This window comes from Schistocerca cancellata, chromosome 8, assembly GCF_023864275.1.
Source record: "Schistocerca cancellata isolate TAMUIC-IGC-003103 chromosome 8, iqSchCanc2.1, whole genome shotgun sequence".
In the NCBI taxonomy this organism is placed as follows: domain Eukaryota; kingdom Metazoa; phylum Arthropoda; class Insecta; order Orthoptera; family Acrididae; genus Schistocerca; species Schistocerca cancellata.
In genome coordinates this window covers 549,601,953-549,624,517 of record NC_064633.1, presented here as the reverse complement: position 1 = coordinate 549,624,517, position 22,565 = coordinate 549,601,953, and the positions used below count along the sequence as shown (strand labels likewise).

The window sequence follows — 22,565 nt, the reverse complement described above, 5'->3', positions numbered from 1 at the left end:
TAGTTAGTTGTCTCCTTTGTAGACTCTGTTGAAGTGAAGTTGCCCTATGCCTCACTTAAGGATGAGCCTACGTCATTATTCCACTTCATATTCCTACAAATTTATACCCAGGTATTTGCACAAGTTGACTCATTGTAATTGTGTATCATTAATATTGGAGTATCAGGATACTACATCTGATGAAGAGCATTATTTTACAATGGCGTACATTTAAGGCAAGTTACCAATCTCTGCATCACTTTGGAATGTTATTAAGATCTGATTGGATGTTTCTGCAGCTTTTTTTAGGCGGAAATTCATTATAGATAACTTCAGAAAGTATGAAGTTGCTGTTAATATTGCTTGCTACGTCTATACAACATTAAACTTTCTGCTGATACAAATGTGTTCTCTGCATTCAATGCTGAGGATGGTTTTTATTATGGCTCTATTGCTCAGCAGGTGTTTGTGCTTGTGCTAAGTGATGGTGTCCCACCGATTTGAAATACTTATCATCCGATTTCCTGAAAACTGTTAGGTGAGAAAATTTAGTTTTTGCAGATCTTATCGCCTGATAGCTTCATTCGATAAAGAAATTAATTTCTTGTTGTTATACATCACACTTACTCTGCTGCATCAAATTAAGTAAAACATTCCATGCAATTTTAAACAGTTTCCAGAGACAAAAATGCATTGCATAATCTTTGTATATGGTTGATTTTAGCTCAAACATTGCAGTGAATGAAATGTAGATAATGTATTGAAATTTCATATAAAATTTCAAGCAGAACAATATTTCATTTCAGTCTCGAGTTATTGGCTTTTATATTCGGTAGACAGACATACACGAGGTGGCCATTTGTGCACTTCACGATTCATCATAGGTCATAAACGATTCAAGATATCGAAATGAGCTGCCTTTTTTTTTTTTTTTTTTTTTTTTTTTGCAAATTACAACACACAATGAGGCAAATATGTTGTATGATAAATACTCAAAACATTTTTATTCACTAAGATATTGAAGTTAACTCACATCCACAGTAGTGAGAGGTTGGTGGCTCAGGACACATATACACCAGGGTGTATACACAGGCAAGACAAAAAAATTCCCGGATTTCCCGGTTAAAAATGCACTTTTTACCAGGTGAAAATACACTTTTCCATGGACAAATTTCACTTCTTTTCAGGTGAAAACACGCTTTTTCCCAGCTGAAAGAACACTTTTTCCATGTTAAGTAACAATATACTTTCCCCTGGAGTTATAAAACATATCAATTCTTTGAATAGTCAAGGTTTTATTCACCAGAACAGAAGTTCCCGACACATTAGCAAACAAAACCCACCAAAAAATAACACGGTTTTGCAAAGATCTTCGATGAGCGGTTTGTATTGCAAAAGTGTAAATACAAATTCCACCAAATACAGCACATCAGCTTCTGAAGCACTGACATCAAGATTCCAACGTGCTTTTGTAAGCCAATTACAGCTCATGTCACATGATCTCGCGAGCCAATGACAGCAAACATTCAGAACACAAGACAAGTGATGTCGTTACGCAATAGCAACATCACTGTGAAGAAGTGTGAACGCATAAATAAGAAAAAAAGTTAATGGTTTAAATTAACGTACATACAGTATAACTACAAGAAAAGCTAAGCTTTCACATATGATGTTGGTCATCAAAAAGTTTTTGCTGTTTTTATTCCGAGGATGTGGTTACGCAGGATCCTAAGAGCACACCTTAAATTGCAACAGCTGAATATTTATATGAGCATGATTATAAATTTCACTGCTGCGAACAGAACATTTTGTGGTCTCCCTGGCTGAATACATGTTCCGTCCAGCACTTACTTTTCCACAAAATAGAAAAGTCAATTACGTATGAAATTGCTAAAGAACTCACTTAGCACTTTTTTTAAGGATAATTACACTTTTTCCATTGTTATTGCATAATTTGTAATCTGTGAAAGAATTAAAGTAAATATAAGAACTAACCTTGAAATGTTCTCTTTTTTGTGTGTATGTGTTACCTTTCTGACACATCAAACACATAAGTGCCGGTAAAATTTAACAGCACAAATGATTGGTTTTTTTCCTCGCAATTTTTCTAAGTGGCTGGTCCTCAGTGTTAAGTTTAAAAGAGTCTAACATTGAGTGATTTAAGAAATTCTTAGTACATTGCCACAAGAAACATAATTCACTTTCCGTAAAAGGAAATTTAGTTTTAAGTACCACTTCTCAACCCAACAGTCGCAACATTTTCCCGTAACCTATTATAAATGTAAACAGTTGTGATGTCATGCTGATCGAAGGCAGTTTGTTGTATTGTATAGTCTTCATAACACTCATCGAAATGGTGCTCACGAGAAAGACACATCAAAAGTAATTTGTTGTCACGAATTACTGCACAGTCTTTGACACATGTTGCTGTTGGCAGACACTTATGTGTGCACTGTTTTGATGATGTAAACTGCGCATTTTCTATGAAACTTGCATTTTTTATTGATGTTATTCTCTCATTTATATTTTACTGCTGTAGTATTATTGTGAAGTAATGAGCTAAAGTAAAATTCTTTGTTAGAATATCAGTTATTATCAGTGAAAATTACAAAAATTTAACTGAAAACTAAAACAAGGAAAAATTTCCGGAATTCTAAAAAATTCCTGCGTTTTTCCCGTATTTCTCCTGGATGAAAACATTCCTAGGTTCTTCCCGGGCTCTTCCCAGATTTCCCAGGGTGTATACACTGGTTCCCAAACCGCTATTCCCCGCCCTTTGTCTAAGTCATGATATCATCATACAAACTGTCAATAAATGTCCACATGATCATGTTCCACACGGAAGGTGGCATTCCAATCAATGGACAACAATGCCAGCAATGACGTCAGGGCACCCATCAAACGGGGTAGTGTTTGTCAGGCAGTCCCACATCCATAATTACTGTGTACACAGATGATGTTACAGATGGTGCAGAATGGCACAGAGGAGACGCCAGCCAGACACTCTGCGGTGGAGAGACATAGGAGGAATAGAAGCAGGACAAGCACAAACTCATGTGGCCCAATGGCTTAAAGTGAATCGTTCTGTTGTTTCTCAGATGTGGTGATAGCTTAGAGAGAGACTGAAACTGTATCCCAAAAACCATGGCAGGGCCGACTATGTGTAACATCTGAAAGAGGAGAAACTATTTGGCTGTAAGGCCACAGTGGTATTGCCTTAGCACTGCATGGCAACTGGCATCTGACTTCGCAGCATCCATTGGGTGTGTTGTATAGAGTCAAATGGTGTAAAGAAGGCTTTGGCAGAGTGGCCTTTATTGTTGCTGACTTGCTGCATTTACACCTCTGACACGCCTTCACAAAAGGAAGAATCTAAGAGTGGAGTCATCAACATTCCACCTGGACGATTGAGCAGTGGGCCAATGTTCTTTTCACAGATGAGTCAGGAATTGGTCTGGAGAGTAAGTCTCGATGGATTCACCTTTGGAGGGAATGTGGAACATGACTTTGGGACCCAAATAATGTGGAAAGAGACCATATCAAGGAGGATCCGCAACGGTGTGGCAGGGATTATGCTGACCACTCTAACAGCTCTTCATGAAATTGTACGGGTGAATCGAAAAAATTTAACTGCTGTCAGTATCATGATGAGATCTTGGGACCTCGTGTGGTGGTTGTGAGGTACAGTGGGCCCATACTTCGTATTGATGGACAATAATGCTCAAACTCACAGAGCACAGGTGGTTGGTGTTTTCTTGGAAATGGAAGATATTGCACACATGGCATGGCCTGTTAATTCTTCTGACTGAGATAATATGCTGTGTCCTGCCTACCACGAAGTCTTCAAACGAATTACAAATTAGCATTATTTCATGGCAATGTATTTGCTAATGTTATTCTAGTCATAATTTTGATAACTGAATGGAAAACAGATATCATGTTTAGTCTATGGATTCACTACTCTGTGTGGGTTGTTTCAGTTGTTAACAGAATGAAACAAACTTCACAGCCTCTGTTAGCTTTTGGATAACAACATTTTGATTCTGCATAACAGGTTTCGTATACTTTACAGCTAATCTATGAAATTACCATACACACTTGAATTTCTGTTGGTACAGAACAATATATCTACCTCAAATAACACAAGGATTCGGGGACAATGTGGCCTTGGTGCAATTTTCTTCTGTTAAGAACAGACATCAAGTAACATGGTGGACTGCATATGATGACTTACCGGCTCTAGTGGAAAGCCTGAAACCAGTTCTGAGATATAAGTGGTTATGAAGATGTTTCCATTTGACGGTGTTGGTGCAGTGTATATGCAACATAGTGTGACTCCGATGTGGGTATATAAGCACCGACATGTAGACAAGGGATTAGTGATGCATTCGTGTCTTTTTGACTTGCATGCAATAAATGTAGTAGATTTAAGTATGGTTACATTATGTCCAAACAGAACCAACATGCTTTTATTCTTTTCGTGACTGCCGAAAGAAACACTGGCAGGCATTAATTGGGGAATGAAGAATGTATAAGGGGCAGTATATCTGTTGAAAACCATCATTGTAAAATGGTGTGTGACATGGGTTGCTGCTGTTTCATGATAATGAACATCCCCACACCACAATGTCATAATGCAGATGTTATGTCAACTCAAGTTGGGACACTAGCACCTGCCCTATAGTCCTAATCTCTCTCCATGTGATCATCACACTTTAGTCCCTTAAAACAGGCTTTAAAGGTTTGAAAATTCCTGTCAGACACAGGTGTACCACACGTGGTGACAGACTTCTTCACACAGCAGGATACAGTGTTTCTCCAAAGGGGTATCTTCAACCTATTGCCCCAGTGAGATGACTGCCTCAATGCTCTTGGTGATTTTGCCTGACTGGCATATCAATTCTGGACTTTATGGCCTCTGAATAGAAACTTTTTGACTGCCCCTTACATGAAAGAGAGTGTTTGCAAAAGAGAATTACATTTTAGTGACTTGTAAACATCATTAACAATTTCACTGCTGTGGACGTGTATATACATTCTGCTCTGCCATTCTCCAAGTGGTGTGGACACTTATATGCGTGCCACTTGAGTTTTCCCACAGAGCTATTATCATTCGTATGCATCTGAACAGCCAACCTCTCACTGCTGTATACGAGTTACTTCCATATCTTGGGGAATGAAAAAGTTTTGGTATTTATCTAACAATGTATGTGCATCTTTGCATGTCGCCATTTACAAAAAAAGTTCGTTTTGATATTCTGAACAGTTTATGAAATATGACAATTGTTATGACCACATAATCGCATTCACAGGACAGAAATTGGCGGGTCGTGCGTGACCGTCCATCGGATATCAAAAATCAGTAACCTGAGAATGAAATGAGGTACAATTCTGCTCTGAATTTTAAATAATACTTTGATATCTTATGTTCATTTCATACATTGCACTGCACAAGCTGCAATCAACCATATACAACGATTATGCAAAGTTTTGATACCTCTGTGAACTTTAAAACAGCATCCAATGTTTTACTTAATTTGATGTAGTGCAGTAACTATGATCAATAATGAAAAGAAATTCAGTTCTTTGTCAAGCGAAAACATCAGTCTGGAAGATGTACAAAAATCACTTTTTTTCCAGCCAATAGTTGTCTTAAAATGAAACAATAAATATTTAATAGTTGCCAGAATGCCATCCCTCAGCACATAGGCATCCGCATTTGGCAAGCAGTACAGCTACAACAAAGTTGTGCTCAGCACAGAATGCAGGAGCACATCTGTGGCAGCAGAAAGAGTTAAATATTTGAACACTGTCTTAGAAGGCACTCTCTCTCTCTCTCTCTCTCTCTCTCTCTCTCTCTCTCTCTCTCTCTCTCTGTGTGTGTGTGTGTGTGTGTGTGTGTGTGTGTGTGTGTGTGTGAGAGAGAGAGAGAGAGAGAGAGAGAGAAGAGGGGAGGGGGGGCGGCAGTAGACAATGGGCAGAGGAAAATAATTTAAATGCCATTTCTCTTGAATACAAGTCCAGTTTCTTAATAATGGGGCCACATAACTTGGTGGTACAGATTTCACCAGAAAAGAGAACTTGATCATGTCATGCTGGTATAAAATGCTTTACTGGCAACTTCAAAAACTTGCCTCTGCTTCAGATTGATGAAATGTCACAGCCCTGTCAAATACAATATTAGGATTTTAAACAACGATGCTGAGAAATTAATCTCCAAACCTTCTCTAAAAAAGAAAAGGGACAAAGGAGAATATTTATATTCAAGGACTCAGATTACCTGTCATCAAGGCATCTGAATCTCCCAAGCACATATTATTGCAATGTGTGGAAACTAGTAGAAAGATGGTGTCACACAAGATTAAGCAAAGCAGTATTTTTGTTTAAGGAATGTGAGAAGACAGTGGTTCACTTACACCTATGCATGCACATTAATCTTCCACTATATCCAACTCAAATTGATCGGGACTGTGGTTAGAAGACTCAATGAGCTTCCAATAACAGGCAGCAGTAAGAAGGGTATTTTCAAAATTGTCAACGTGGTGGTTTAATATCTAGCTAAATGAACAAGGCACTTGAATGAATTTAGACAGCTGCAAGCCTCAGTTCTTGTGTTGTATAAAATAATCATACTGGGTGCATAATTTTGCAATGAGAAGCCTTGAAACTGTACACTAGCAAGTTCCCATGAGTGTCTTTCGAAACAAAGTCTCCATCATCCAGATTGGGGAACTTGTCTCAACAAAGAACTAGTAGTGCAGAACAACAATAATTTACATGTGGTTTTCCAAACAGTATCCTTTTATAATACTCACCAAAAAGACCACTACCAGACATTTACTGACATTCATGCACTCGCATTATCTAAGAAGTTTGTGAACTTTAATTGTGAGTATGAATATTTACTTGCAACCTCAACGTCCGCGCATAGTTGTTTGGATGTGGTGCATCCATTTCTTAAAACATTTTATCAAAATATTTGGTAGCAACAATGAGCAATTTTACATCCAGTTGACCTTTACTGGAACACTGTAAATGTTTTGGGGGACTTGTAACCTATTTAACAAGCTCTTGACCATCATCTATGAGCCATCTCACAGCATTAATACATCTGAATGTTGATTCCAATACTTCAATCTAAACTGCCTCAGTTTGCCGGATCAATTTCTGCTAAGCACATTCACACCAACATACTATGCTACCACTGTAAAACAGCTATTCAGTAATCCATGAACCTGAAAGGCTTAATTTCTACACCCACACTCTGAATATCACTAACTGTATTAGGATCTATGTTAGTTTAGCATATTTCAAATCTCTTCAGTTCAGTGTTACTGTGTGTATGTTCGTTAATGTAAGTCGTAGAGTGTATTTTATTGTTTATAACAATGAAAACAATTTCTGACAATATGTTGTAACTGAATAGATAAAAAATCTATTCACCACGTGGCAGCAGAACACGCGTATAAAAAAAGGGTTATAATTAAGCAATCTTTCTGAGCTATTAGCTCCTTCCAGCAGAAGGGTTGAAAAAGAAGGAAGAGGGTGAAGGAAAAGGACTGGAGAGGTCTAGGGAAAGGGATAGATTTTGGAAAAGTCACTCAGAACTGCAGGTCACGGGAGACTTACTGCATGGGATGAGAAGGAAAGACTGCACTGCACTGGATGAAATTTGAAAATCTGAGAGCTTAAAGGTGGAAGACAGAGTAATATGCAAGACAGATTACTGCTAAAACATCATGCACGAATTAATGAGAGTGGGAAGCTACGTTCATTGTACATAACAGAGGTGGGAGGCGGACAGCGAAAAATAGTCAGGTAAGAAAATGAAAGATGTAGAAAACTAAAACATAGTTAAGCAAGGAGTATTTACTGAGAAGAAATGCTGATATGGAAGAAATTAACATAAATTAAGGACAGGTGGGTGGTGAGAACCAAGGACATGTTGTAGCACTTGACCAAAAGGAGTATGATAGTGATGGCCTACACCAGCTGTCTGGAACCTCTACATATACCAACTGCCATTAATTCCATCCCTGTGATTCAAACTGACCTGCAGTCCCTTGTTACAACCACAGGCCCCTCACAAGGACCAACATCTCAATCCATAGAACTTCTTACCCCAAGCAATCTATGCACCCCCACCTTTTACCTTCTTCCTAACATCCACAAACCCAGTCGTTCTGGCCATCCTATAGTTGCTGGCTTCAAAGCACCCACAGAACATATATCTGCCTTAGTTGATCAGCACCTGCAACTCACAGCACAAAGACTCCCCCCCCCCCTATATCAAAGATACCAACCATTTCCTAGATCGTCTGAAATCTGTACCCGTCCCAATTCCATAACACATCTTGCTTGTCACTAGTGAAGCTACCTCCCTCTATACCAACATCCCCCATGTACATGGTCGGTCTGGTGCTGAGCATTTCCTCAGTCAGCATCCACTTGATTCCAAACCTATGGTGTCCTTCCTGCTCAACTTAATCAACTTTATATTTACAAACAACTGCTTCACCTTTGAGGGCCAGACATACAAACATGTCAGGGGTACAGCCACAGGAACCAAGATTGCTCCTTCCTATGCTAACCTTTTCATAGGTCATTTGGAGGCGGCTTTCCTAGGATCCATAAGTCTTCAGTCCATGGTTTGGTTTAGATACATTGATGCCATCTTTGCTATATGGACTCTTGACGAGGCTGACCTGTTAAAATTCCTGGAATCTCTAAATGCATTAGTCCAACTAAATTTCACGTGATCCTACTCCGAATATTGTTCCACTATCCTCGAGATTGATCTCATCCTCACCGAAGGCCAGCTATGCCTTCTGTCCACATTAAACATACAAACAACAGTACTTACATTTTGACAGCTGCCATCCTTGCCATGTCAGATGTTCCCTCCCATACAGCCTTGGCATTTAAGGCAAATGTATTTACTCAGATGCAGACTTTTTACAGCATTACGCCACCACTATCCCCTCAGCCTTCACATCCACTCCTGGTACTGCTGATCCCTTCAAAAAACAACTTCGGAGCATATCATTGGTGACTCAGTATTATCCTTGTCTGTGAACGTATTAAATAAGCTACTTTGACAAGCCCAAGACTTTCTCAAATCATGTCCTGAAATGAGATTCATTCTGTTCGAGATTTTGCCACCCTCCAAACCTCCACAACATCCCTGTCAGACCCTATGCTCCATCTGCACACATCTCCCTACCCTATGGCTCCTTCCCCTGTGACCGTACCCACTGCAACACTGCCCTACGCACCTCCCCTACCACCACCTAAACCAGCCCTGTAGGTGGAAAACACATTATCAAATGGAGACACACCTGTGAAACAGCATGCCATATAACAGCTGTTATGTAAATGCTGTTTGGGCTTTTACATGGCATGACTATCACCAAATTATCAATTAGGATGAATGGACACAGGGATACCTTGTATACTGTATCCTGTTGCACGGCATCCTCTGTAACACAACAGTGTGACCTGGTGCATGTTTCGCCACAGGCACCATTTGGACTCTTCCCCCAGAAATCTGTTTCTCAGAACTCCGAAAGTGGGAAGTGGTGTTACAACATGTCCCTGGTTCTCACCAGCCCCCTGGCCTAAATTTATGTTAATTTCTTCCATATGAGCATTTCTTCACAGTAACTACTCTTTTATTGACCCTGTTTTAGTTTTCTACATGTTTCCTTTGCTTGTCTGTCTATTTTTCACCATCCTCCTTCCATCTCTGTTATATACAATGCACTTAGCTTTCCACTCTTACTAACTAGTTCCTGATGTTTTAGCAGAAATCTCTGTCTTGCATAATACTCTGTCTTCTACCTTTAAGCCCTCGAGTTTTCAAATCTCATCTGGTGCAGTCCCCAATAATCAGTCTCTCCTCTTCATCCCGTCCAGTAAGTCTCCCCTGACCCGCAGTTCTGGGAAACTTTTCTGAAATGTACCCCTTTTCCTAGACCTCTCTAGCCCTTTCCTTCACCCTTCTTCCTTCCCTTTCAACCCTTCTGTCAGAAGAAGGAGCTACTGGCTTCGAAAGGCTGCATAATTACAGTATTTTTTATGTGCGTGTTCTGTCGCCGCTTGGCGAGTAAATTTTTTATCTATCCAATTACATTGTAATTTACTGTTTAATTCACATACACAAATTCTAAAATCTCTTTGGCAGAAAACAAACAGCAACGATAAATCAAGACTTGCGAGATTAAACTTAAAAAACACTGGAGTATCACCAAAAGCTACTATTGTACACTATGGATGCAATATGCATTGTCCATGATAAAAGAGTTTGACAGCAACGGATCATGCAAGTTTCCATATCATGCTCGTATTAGAAAATATTTACAATAGCATGATTTTAAATATTTGTTCTGAAATATTAGTTCCATGCACACACAATGTGAGAGGTAAGTTCCTTCTGCCATTACGCAAGCATGCACACATTCATTTTATAATGCTGATAAAATATAATCCCACGCTCCATTAAATATGCATCATACACCATATGCAATGACAGCAACTATGGCAACATACCTTTATCCCTTTCACCATTCATGCTCTACTTTGAAGTACAAGGAAAAAAGTTACAGAAGTTGTTTCATCTATCATTTCAATATATTCTCTAAAGAAAAAATACATATATTCACAGATTCTACAGGAAAGTACAAAGTATCAAGAAAAAAGAAAAAAACATACAAAAAGGCTGACAAAAGATTCCAGAACAAGTACTGTAGACTAAAACATACAAAGTACAGCCAAATTTTGACAGAGAAAGAAGAAAGAAGGAAACCCTTTAAGAACCGAAGCATTTTAATCAAAGCACATTACACAGCGGTGACAAGGGAGCTGATTCTGCGACTCACATGTTTCGATGGCCCACAGCAAGTGGATAATGCACATGGCTTATCTGTCTTGGGACAGTCCAACACACAATCTTCAGTTGGTGCTGGCTGGACTGTGTCGTGTGTAAACTGTAAGTAAGTAACTTATCATTACACAACCATCACTTTATTATTATTATTATTATTATTATTGTTATTATTATTGTTATTATTAAGTATCTAAGACAAACAATGTTTTTAGAACTGGCATTCTATTCCATATTTTAGGCACAACTATTAGTAAGTCCTTAGACACTATCTGCAAATACAAACACTTTTTAATTCTAGCACCTGTGAATTGCTGGCATTATGTATACAAAATTCACACCAATTATGATACAAAAGGAAAATCTACTAAATGTTTGATGAAACAAGAACTGGAGGACTGACAGATGCACAAATCAAGAAACATTTGCTGAATTTTGAGCTTTAGAATATTTAATCAGTTGCTTTATCATACATCTAAAGGCTATAAACTTAGCATTTTTATGCTCTTTTAAATTTGTTTGCTTCAGCCATGTTCTAGTCCTTTCTGTTCCAGCATTTTGTAAGTACTCTTTCCTCTTCAGTCACAAATATTATTGGTATTTATATTTTCATTATTTTACAAATGATTGAGAGCTGTTTTTCTCTCTGGGACAAAACAGCACCAGTTATCTGACAAAAAACATGAACTAAATATCATACTTTGTTTCACAAATGATAACTGAATGATTGTTCTCATTTCAATTAACATACTGTTAAGTGTTTATGACAACATTTGCAGTTTATCAGCAAATGCTTGTGTGTACTCTCAAATAGATTTAAACAAACATATCTTCAGGAATCGCTGTCCTAATGAACATAAACAAGACTGACTGACAGTGAAATACTGAAGTAATGACCCAGAAACACAGGAAACAGTTTTGAACAGCCTACAAGCAACAGCCCAGACATTTCAATAAGCATGTACTATTCACCCACCATGTTGCAAATCGAAGCATACTGGAATAAATGCCAAGTCGTCATATGCACTGTTAAAAAACATAAACAAATAAAAATATAAGACAAAGATTTGCTACACAGACATATACATAGTCACATTGTGACATTTTAGAATATGTACAGGTGGTGGTGGTTGTTGGGATGTTTAAGGGGGACTAAACAGCTAAGGTCATCAGTCCCCCATTCCAAAAACAGGCGAGACGAAAATGTGCGGAGCAGGTAAAACCCCAAGGGGAAGGAGACTCCCCCCCAGGCACTGAAAGAACACAAATGCGGCAATGAACACTACAGACAAGAAGAGTACAGATGAACACCAGACAGAAAGAAACAGAAGAGAAGAAGATGGCCGGAGACTGGTTGACTGACCACGAGAACAAAAAAAAAGGGAAAGAGTCAACCATCCGACTACACACTAAAATCTGCAACCAATTATGAGAGACTCGAGGACAAGAGAGGCAGAAAGGGAAACGTGCAGGACCTCCCTAAATGGAACCATAAAAAGGACTACCACGGATAAAAATTAAAACGTCGTCAGCCATGGAGGCATCGTCGCATAAAACCAAAGGCAAAGTGTCCAGGAGATTAAAAGACTGCCGGAGGGTGCGCAGTCGGGGACACTCCAACAAAATGTGAGTGACCATCAGCCGGGACCCACACCGACACGGGGGGATCCTCATGACACAAAAGATGGCCGTGCGTCAGGTAGGTATGGCCGATGCGGAGCCGACACAAGACGACAGAGTCCCTGCGAGAAGCCCGCAGGGAGGACTGCCACACATCGGTCGTCTCCTTAACAGCCCGCAGTTTATTCGGGGATGTCAGGCCACGCCACTCATCAGTCCACATCCCAAGCACCTTACGGCGCAACACCAACTGCTGATCACGAGCCGGGAGGCCGATCTCCAAAGCTGGGGCATTGATGAGAAGAGGTATAGCAGTGGTTGATGGCCTGGAGGCCGCTCAGGGAGTCACTGCAGATGACGATGGACGTACCTGAGCAGGAACGCATATGCTCAAGAGCACGCAATATGGCCACCAGCTCTGCAGTAAAAATACTGCAGCCAGCCGGCAAGGAGCGCTGTTCAACATGGGCAGCGTGAGCAAAAGCGTAGGCAGTGCGACCATCAACCAGGGAACCATCAGTGTAGAGAGTCTCACAGCCCGAAAATGAGGCGAGGAGCGCAAGAAAACGGCGACGGAGGGCCACAGGCGGAACCGAGTCCTTGGGTCCCTGTGCCAAGTCCAGACGGACGGACGGCCGGGGCAAACACCAGGGAGGCGTAGGTGCACGGACCCGGAAGGGAGGCAGAAGAGGGAACGACCCCAGTTCCGACAGCAGGGACTGGACGCGGACAGCTATGGAAAGCCCAGACCGAGGTCGCCATTCAGGCAGATGGAGGACCATGGCAGGGAAAAGCAGGCGATGATTGGGATGGCCCGGCGAGCAATGCACGTGGACAGCATAGTCGGCGAGCAGTCGATGGCGGCGAATATGCAGCGGGGGAACCCCGGCCTCCCCCAGTAGACTATCCACGGGCCTCGTACGGAAAGCACCAGTTGCAAGCCAAACCACACAGTGGTGTATGGGGTCCAACAACGTCAACACTTAGGGTGATGCAGACCCATAGGCCAGGCTCCCATAATCAAGCCTGGACTGCACAAGGGCTCTGTACAATCGCAACAGCGTGCAGCGATCTGCACCCCAAGACGTGTGGCTCAGGCAGCGGAGGGCGTTGAGGTGCCACCAGCACTTTTGCTTCAGCTGAGTAATATGAGGAACCCATGTGAGCCGGGCATCAAAGACGAGTCCTAAGAAGCGGCTAGTGTCCACCACTTCAAGAAGATGGCAGTCGAGGAAAAGTTCAGGATGAGGATGGACCGTCCGACGCCTGCAGAAGTGCATAACTCGAGTCTTGGCTGCAGAGAACTGAAAACCATGAGTCAGAGCCCATGATGCTGCCTTGCGAACGGCTACTTGCAGCCTGCGTTCGGCGATGCCCGTAGTCGTGGAGCTAAATGAGATGCAGAAGTCATCGGCATACAAAGAAGGAGACACCGACGACCCCACGGCTGCAGCCAGACCATTAATGGCCACTAGAAATAAGGAGACGCTCAACACCGAGCCCTGCGGGACCCCATTTTCCTTCGTATAAGATGAACTAGAGGCGGCACCGACTTGCACCCGGAAAGAGCGGCACAATAAAAAGGTTTGAAGAAAAGCTGGGAGCTGACCACAAAGACCCCACTCATGCAACGTAGCAAGGATGTGATGCCTCCATGTGGTGTCATACGCCTTCCGCAGATCAAAAAATACAGCAACGAGATGCTGACATCGGGCAAAGGCCGTACAGATAGCAGATTCCAGCCACACCAAATTGTCCGCAGCAGACCGGCCCCGACAGAAGCCACCCTGGGATGGAGCGAGGAGACCGCGCGACTCAAAGACCCAACCCAAATGCCGCCCCACCATACGTTCGAGCAATTTGCACAAAATGTTGGGGAGGGTAATGGAACTATAGCTGTACACTGCCAGTGGGTCCACACCAGGCTTCAAGATGGAGACAATAACACCCTCTCGCCATTGCGATGGGAACACACTCTCGCTCCAAATGCGGTTAAAGATGGTGAGAATGTGTCTCTGGCAGTCCCTGGAGAGATGCTTCAGGATCTGCGCGTGGATACAGTCTGGTCCTGGTGCTGTATCAGGGCAATCGGCGAGGGCAGCGAGGAATTCCCTCTCGCTGAAAGGGGCATTGTATTTTTCAGAACGACGCATGTGGAATGATAACGGCGTCAGCTCGGCTCGCTCCTTTAGAGAGCAAAAGGCGGGGGGGTAAGTTGCAGTCGCAGAGCTCGTAGCAAAGTGCGCGGCAAGGTGTTCAGCAATGGCGGCAGCATCCGTGCAGATAGCGCCGTCCAGGGAGATCCCAGGGACACTCATAGGGGTCTGGTATCCATAAATCCGCCGGATCCGGGACCACACGAGCAAGGGGGAGACATGGGAGCCCAAGGATGAGACATAGCTCTCATAGCTCTCCCAGCACTCCTGCTTATGCCGTGCAATAAGACGATGGGCCAAGGCACGGAGCCTCTTAAAGGCGATGAGGGTCTCCAGAGACGGGTGCCGCCTATGACGCTGGAGAGCCCACCTATGGTCGCGAATAGCCTCAGCAATCTCCGGCGACCACCAGGGTACAGCCTTACACCGAGGGAGTCCAGAAGAGCGGGGGATGGCAGCCTCGGCCGCAGAAATGATTGACGTGGTCAAGACACAGACCACCTCGTCAATGTCACCCTGTGGGGGAGACTCAATGGTTGCAGCGGAAGTAAAGGCCGGCCAGTCAGCCCTATTGAGAGCCCAGCGGGGCAGGCGCCCAGAAGAATGACACTGGGGCAGTGACAAATAGATGGGAAAATCGTCACTACCACACAGGTCAGGATGCACTCTCCAGTGGAGGGATGGGACAAGTCCGGGGCTGCAAACAGAGAGATCGATGGTTGAGAACGAGCCATGGGCCACACCGGTGTTCAAGAGGCTACGGTCGAGCTGAGCCAACACATGCTCCACGGCACGACCGCGGTCATCGGAGACAGTCCCACCCCATAGAGGGTTGTGGGCATTGAAATCGCCCAGAAGCAGCAATGGTGGCGGGAGTTGAGGCAGCAGCGCAGCCAAGACATGTCGGGGGAGCTCCCCATCCGGAGGAATGTAAACAGAGCAAACAGTAATAGCCAGCGAGAGCTCAACCCTGACAGCGACTGCCTCTAAAGGCGTCAGAAGGGGTACTGGCGAGCTACAGACAGAGTGGTGAACAAAGAGGCAAACTCCACCTGATGCTCATTGACAGGCAGCGCGGTTCTTATAGTATCCCTGATAACCGCGAAGTGCAGGGGTCCGCATTGCTGGAAACCAAGTTTCCTGCAGAGCAATGCAGAGAACAGGGGAAACACTCAGAAGCATCCGGACCTCAGGTAGGTGGCGGAAATAACCGCCGCAATTCCACTGGAGAATGGAAGCAGTAGGGACTGGGAGGGCGTGAAGGCGACTAAGAGGCAGACGGCGCCTCAGAGCCAACTGCCGCCACCGGGGGAAAGTCAGCTGTGTCCATAGGAAAGGCCCCCAAGGGTGCCGTGAGGGCGAGATCCGTGGCAGAGGCGAGGATCTCCACCTCATCCCCAGAGCCAGAATTATTTACAGCAGGCGGTACTGAAACCGCCGGAACGTCCTTCTTCTTGGACGCGTTTCGTTCCTTCTTCTCGGGCCTGCCCTTAAGGTTAGAGGGCTGGGAGAGCTTCTCTGAAGGAGCGTCTGAGGCTGACGACGATGCAGAAGCCCTACAACCAGCAGGTGGTGGAACCTTCAGCCACTGGCTGACATCTGGCTGGGTAGGAGAAGAAACGGAGGAAGGGAGAGCCCCAAGGGACCCCTTCTGCGAGAGAGGAACTGGCAGAGGCAACGCCGGCGGAGAAGGAGGGGAAGGGATCGAGCCCCCCGGTTTTTGAGCAGATGTCACTCCCGAAGTAAGCGTGGGGGGAGCGACAGAAGAGGGTTTGCCCCCAACTGCTAAGGGGGCAACAGAGGAAGGCTTGCCCCCAGACACTAGGGGGGCAGACAGAGAGGCACGGCCCCGAGGGCCCACTGAAGGCGGCACAGATGAGGCGACAACTGCCGCTCACGAGGGCGACGATAACGTGGCTGCAGCATAAGATGTTCGAAGGGAACAGGATACAACCTTTCAAATTTCAGTTTGGCCTCTCGATAAGTGAGCCGGTCCAGGGTCTTAAATTCCATTATCTTCCACTCCTTATGAAGGACGGGGCAATCCGGCGAGCATGGAGAGTGGTGCTCCTCACAGTTGACACATACAGGCGGAGGCGCACATGGAGAATCGGGATGAGAGGGGCGTCCGCAATCTCGGCATGTGGCGCTGGAGGGGCAACGGGAGGACATGTGCCCAAACTTCCAGCACTGGAAGCACCGCATCAGGGGAGGGACATATGGCTTGACGTCACAACGGTAAACCATTACCTTGACCTTTTCGGGCAATACAGCTCCCTTGAAGGCCAAGTTAAAGGCACCGGTGGCCACCCTGTTAGTCTTGGGCCCTCGATGTACACGACGGACAAAATGTACACCACATCGTTCCAAGTCGGCTCTCAGCTCGACGTCGGATTGCAACAATAGGTCACGATGGTAAATAATCCCCTGGACCATATTTAAGCTACTATGGGGAGTGACGGTAACAGGGACGTCACCCAGCTTATCACACAAGAGCAACGCTCGCGACTGGGCTGGGGAGGACGTCTTGAGGAGGATGGACCCATTCCTCATCTTAGACAACCCCGTCACTTCCCCAAACTTATCCTCTAGGTGTTCCACAAAAAACAGAGGCTTCGTCGTAAGAAAGGAGTCACAATCAGTCCTGCTGCAGACAAGGTATTGTGGTACGTAAGACTCCCGCTTGGCACTAGATCCGCGTCCCTCCCATGGCGCAGCCAATGAGGGGAACGACTGAGGGTCATATTGCGCAGCATCAAAGTCAACTCTGCCTCGCTTAGAGACGCTGGTGGCCGTGCGACCACCAGCTTGGTGTGATTTATTGCGCTTCATTGCGCCACATCCGCCCAGATGCCACCTACTCCGAACGAGGGCTCTCCCCAAGGGCGCCACCCAGCCAAAGCAACGGGTACCCGGCCGATATCCCGTTGCCCGGAGTCCCTGTGCCCCAGACAAGATGGGCACATACTCCTTGGCATGCATGGGGAGGAAACAGCTCTGGCATCTGTAGTGCGATCCCTGCGTGGTCAGGGGGCTACCACCAAGAGGGTACATGACAACCCCCCCCCCCCCCCCCACAACGGACTTGCTACCGTGCTGGACTTTAGGTGTTGAAAGGGTCCACAGTTGTCGTGGGCGCTAAGAAGGGGATTGCGCACTCGACGAGAAGGAGGCAACCCAGAAGACGTTGGGTGTAAATCCTGCCACATGACAATAGGTAACATGCAAGATGGTGGAGCATGATGGACCAATAGAAAAACACCACATAAGGCGTCCTTCCCCAAATGGCACGCACTAACAATGGAAATTTGGTTAAATGGAGGTCAAACCCAAGAGGGGGCCATCACATAAGACCGAAACGTTTGAGACTCCTTTTAGTCACCTCTTATGACAGGCAGGAATACCGCGGGCCTATTCTTACCCCAGAAACCACAGGGGGAAAAATATGTACAATTTTAGCTCCTTGATGCACTTAACAAGAGAAACCTGTACCAAATATGCAGTGTAATTATTTTCTCAGTTCCCCATGATACACCATCACTCCATTAGTGTCTCCACATAATACTTCTGAGCTATCAGATCTAGAGTTAATAAAAGAGTCGAACATGAACCAGCAAAGAGTGATTGCCTTCGACCATTGTAGGGTTGTTCTCTTTGAATGGCCATGGTTTTTCATTATTTTAAGAAAGAAAATCTCTCAATATCATAGCTCTTACAGAAATTTAGCAATAGCCACAACTGTAGAAAATGAGTTTTGTATTCCAAGGATGACTGACGATAATGCTTGCAATAGTTTGCATCAAACTCCTTGTGTTCTAAGACTGGAGTAGTAAGGGTCTGTTCAATATAAAAGGCTTTCATGCATTACAGAGGATTGCAATCTGTTAATTCTACAATGTATAACCCTTGAAAACATGTCCTCTTGAAAATATTTTGAGGTCTCGCCTGCTCAATGCATAAATTTTTAAAGGGACACAATATTTTGACCGTGCAAAGGTAGTATAATCAGTAGTATCTTAATTAGTGGCTGGAATGAATGGCTTGATGAGAAATGAAATGCCTCTTAATAAATTTTTGAATTTAACTTTTAAGTCAAAAGCCTTAAATTTATCTTTAGGACGAGAAGATCCTGTACAGTTTAACATTCTATTTTTATATAGTTTTTTGTTGATCTTTCTATATTTGATGATAATGTTTTGTTGGGGTGACATGAAGAATAAATAAATTCATTATTATATCACCGATTTATGTTTGTGGTTCAGATCCGTAATTTATGATCATAAGATTAAGTTACCTTAGGAACGACAGCATAACTGTTTTTGAGAGCTCATACTGACAAAGCAGATTGCGACCTCAATGTTGAATTAAGAAAAATTTTGGGTGTGGGAGCCCAGTAATTATGTCTGTTCAACCTTTAAATTCTTACATGATCTGAGTTCAGATCGGCATGAGCCAGGTTGGTTTCTATCCTAAGATTATTTACCCATATTAGTATGAAAGGAGCATATGGGTAAAATATTTTTTATGTTATTGGTTGATTTTAATTGACTGCTATTTTGACAGAGTAATGTGTGGAATTTAGAACTCATTTATGTAGATTTTTTCTACAAATAGTATTGATACTTTATGATCATTTATTTGTTTTAAATTTTCTTCTGTTGGTTATTTGTTTTTTAATTAGTGTGGCTTTTTTAATTTTATTGGAGTGTAAGGTTTTAGGTTATAGCCAAATAAGGTAGGATTTGTTGGTATACCTCAACCTTTTTGTGATGCTATCAAGTTAATTTGTCAGGAGCTGCCTTTTCATATTATATCTAATTATTTTCTTTATTTTTTATGTTTTCAATTTAATAATTTCTTTGGCTGTTTGGGTAATTTTCCTTATTTGACTTACACGTGTTCCTTTCTAATGGGTTCTTATTTTTTATGTTTTATATGATTAGGTGTTTATACACTAATGACTGCTAGCTGATCTTCGAATTTGAATTACTTTATGTAGGCTGAAGTTCAAGACATTAGTCAGGAAGAATCAATACGCAAAGAAGTGGGATACGGAAGTACTAAGGAATGACAAGATATGTTTGAAGTTCTCTAACACTATAGATACAGCAATAAGGAATAGCGCAGTAGGCAGTACAGTTGAAGAGGAATGGACATCTCTAAAACGGGCCATCACAAAAGTTGGGAAGGAAAACATAGGTACAAAGAAGGTAGCTGCAAAGAAACCATGGGTAACAGAAGAAATACTTCAGTTGATTGATGAAAGGAGGAAGTACAAACATGTTCCGGGAAAATCAGGAATACAGAAATACAAGTCGCTGAGGAATGAAATAAATAGGAAGTGCAGGGAAGCTAAGACAAAATGGCTGCAGGAAAAATGTGAAGACATCGAAAAAGATATGATTGTCGGAAGGACAGACTCAGCATACAGGAAAGTCAAAACAACCTTTGGTGACATTAAAAGCAACGGTGGTAACATTAAGAGTGCAACGGGAATTCCACTGTTAAATGCAGAGGAGAGATCAGATAGGTGGAAAGAATACATTGAAAGCCTCTATGAGGGTGAAGATTTGTCTCATGTGATAGAAGAAGAAACAGGAGTCGATTTAGAAGAGATAGGGGATCCAGTATTAGAATCGGAATTTAAAAGTGCTTTGGAGGACTTACGGTCGAATAAGACAGAAGGGATAGATAACATTCCATCAGAATTTCTAAAATCATTGGGGGAAGTTGCAACAAAACGACTATTCACGTTGGTGTGTAGAATATATGAGTTTGGCGATATACCATCTGACTTTCGGAAAAGCATCATCCACACAATTCCGAAGACGGCAAGAGCTGACAAGTGCGAGAATTATCGCACAATCAGCTTAACAGCTCATGCATCGAAGCTGCTTACAAGAATAATATACAGAAGAATGGAAAAGAAAATTGAGAATGCGCTAGGTGACGATCAGTTTGACTTTAGGAAAAGCAAAGGGACGAGAGAGGCAATTCTGACATTACGGCTAATAATGGAAGCAAGGCTAAAGAAAAATCAAGACACTTTCATAGGATTTGTCAACCTGGAAAAAACGTTCGACAATGTAAAATGGTGCAAGCTGTTCGAGATTCTGAAAAAAGTAGGGGTAAGCTATAGGGAGAGACGGGTCATATACAACAACCAAGAGGGAATAATAAGAGTGGACGATCAAGAACGAAGTGCTCGTATTAAGAAGGGTGTAAGACAAGGCTGTAGCCTTTCGCCCCTACTCTTCAATCTGTACATCGAGGAAGCAATGATGGAAATAAAAGAAAGGTTCAGGAGTGGAATTAAAATACAAGGTGAAAGGATATCAACGATACGATTCACTGATGACATTGCTATCCTGAGTGAAAGTGAAGAAGAATTAAATGATCTGCTGAACGGAATGAACAGTCTAATGAGTACACAGTATGGTTTGAGAGTAAATCGGAGAAAGATGAAGGTAATGAGAAGTAGTAGAAATGAGAACAGCGAGAAAGTTAACATCAGGATTGATGGTCACGAAGTCAATGAAGTTAAGGAATTCTGCTACCTAGGCAGTAAAATAACCAATGACGGACGGAGCAAGGAGGACATCAAAAGCAGACTCGCTATGGCAAAAAAGGCATTTCTGGCCAAGAGAAGTCTACTAATATCAAATACCGGCCTCAATTTGAGGAAGAAATTTCTGAGGATGTACGTCTGGAGTACAGCATTGTATGGTAGTGAAACATGGACTGTGGGAAAACCGGAACAAAAGAGAATCTAAGCATTTGAGATGTGGTGCTGTAGACGAATGTTGAAAATTAGGTGGACTGATAAGGTAAGGAATGAGGAGGTTCTACGCAGAATCGGAGAGGAAAGGAATATGTGGAAAACACTGATAAGGAGAAGGGACAGGATAATAGGACATCTGCTAAGACATGAGGGAATGACTTCCATGGTACTAGAGGGAGCTGTAGAGGGCAAAAACTGTAGAGGAAGACAGAGATTGGAATACGTCAAGCAATTAATTGAGGACGTAGGTTGCAAGTGCTACTCTGAGATGAAGAGGTTAGCACAGGAAAGGAATTCGTGGCGGGCCGCATCAAACCAGTCAGTAGACTGATGAAAAAAAGTTAGGTTCTCTGTGTTCTGTTGCTCAAACCATTTCATGTGAAGTTAGATTAGCCTTGAATTTGTTATCTATGGTTATTTTAATTAGTAGTTTTAATATATTTGATTTTATGAGTCATTAACTTTATTGTTGGTTTATTATTATTTCTTTTCCCTTGGTCTTATCTTGTTTTGCTTCTTGTTTAGCTGAAACTAACCAAAGTCCCTTTGCTTTTTTATTGCATTTATTTGCATGTAGGATGAGGAATCTACTATGGATCTTATATGTACATACACACACCTGAATAACTGGAACAGCAATTCTATTCCTAATGCATTTAGGAATGTTTTACCGTAAGTTGCATTCTGAGGTGGAACTGTAATTACTAACCTACTATTAGCAATTCCATAGTTAGGAACAGATTAGGTTCAATGGGTATGATGAGGGTTTGCTGTTGATAATGCAACCTTAAACCAGTTTTTCACATTCAATTTTGTGTTACCATTTATTACTGCAGCTACGGCCACAATGCATTTATTCTCCCTACATCAAATAGGATCTAACAATCCCTTAAGATTACATGGGGATATCAAAAAGTTACATTCCACACGTATTTCACATTCAAGGATTCTATCACATTTGTATTAATAACATCATCATTAATTAATTAATCATTACCTTCTAGGAGACCCGCTAACCTGTAAGTAACACCAATCCACATTGAACCAAAATAATATTTCCTATTCACTTACGCAATTCTATGATCAATTCCTAATAAATTAGGAGGTGTTACCGCATTTTCAATCAATTAGAATCTTAATAATTCTA

The 22,565-nt window shown here is 42.7% G+C and overlaps 1 protein-coding gene across 4 annotated transcripts in view; it reads right to left on the bottom strand.

Annotated features, from left to right (window-relative positions):
* LOC126095475 (zinc transporter 1) overlaps positions 1–22,565 on the bottom strand; it is a 269,483-nt gene that overhangs the window by 16,149 nt on the left and 230,769 nt on the right. For all 4 annotated transcript variants that reach the window (XM_049910265.1, XM_049910267.1, XM_049910264.1 and 1 more), the window contains one exon: positions 10,857–10,964. In XM_049910265.1, the coding sequence (XP_049766222.1) occupies positions 10,857–10,964 (108 nt within the window). The remainder of the gene's footprint in view (positions 1–10,856; positions 10,965–22,565) is intronic.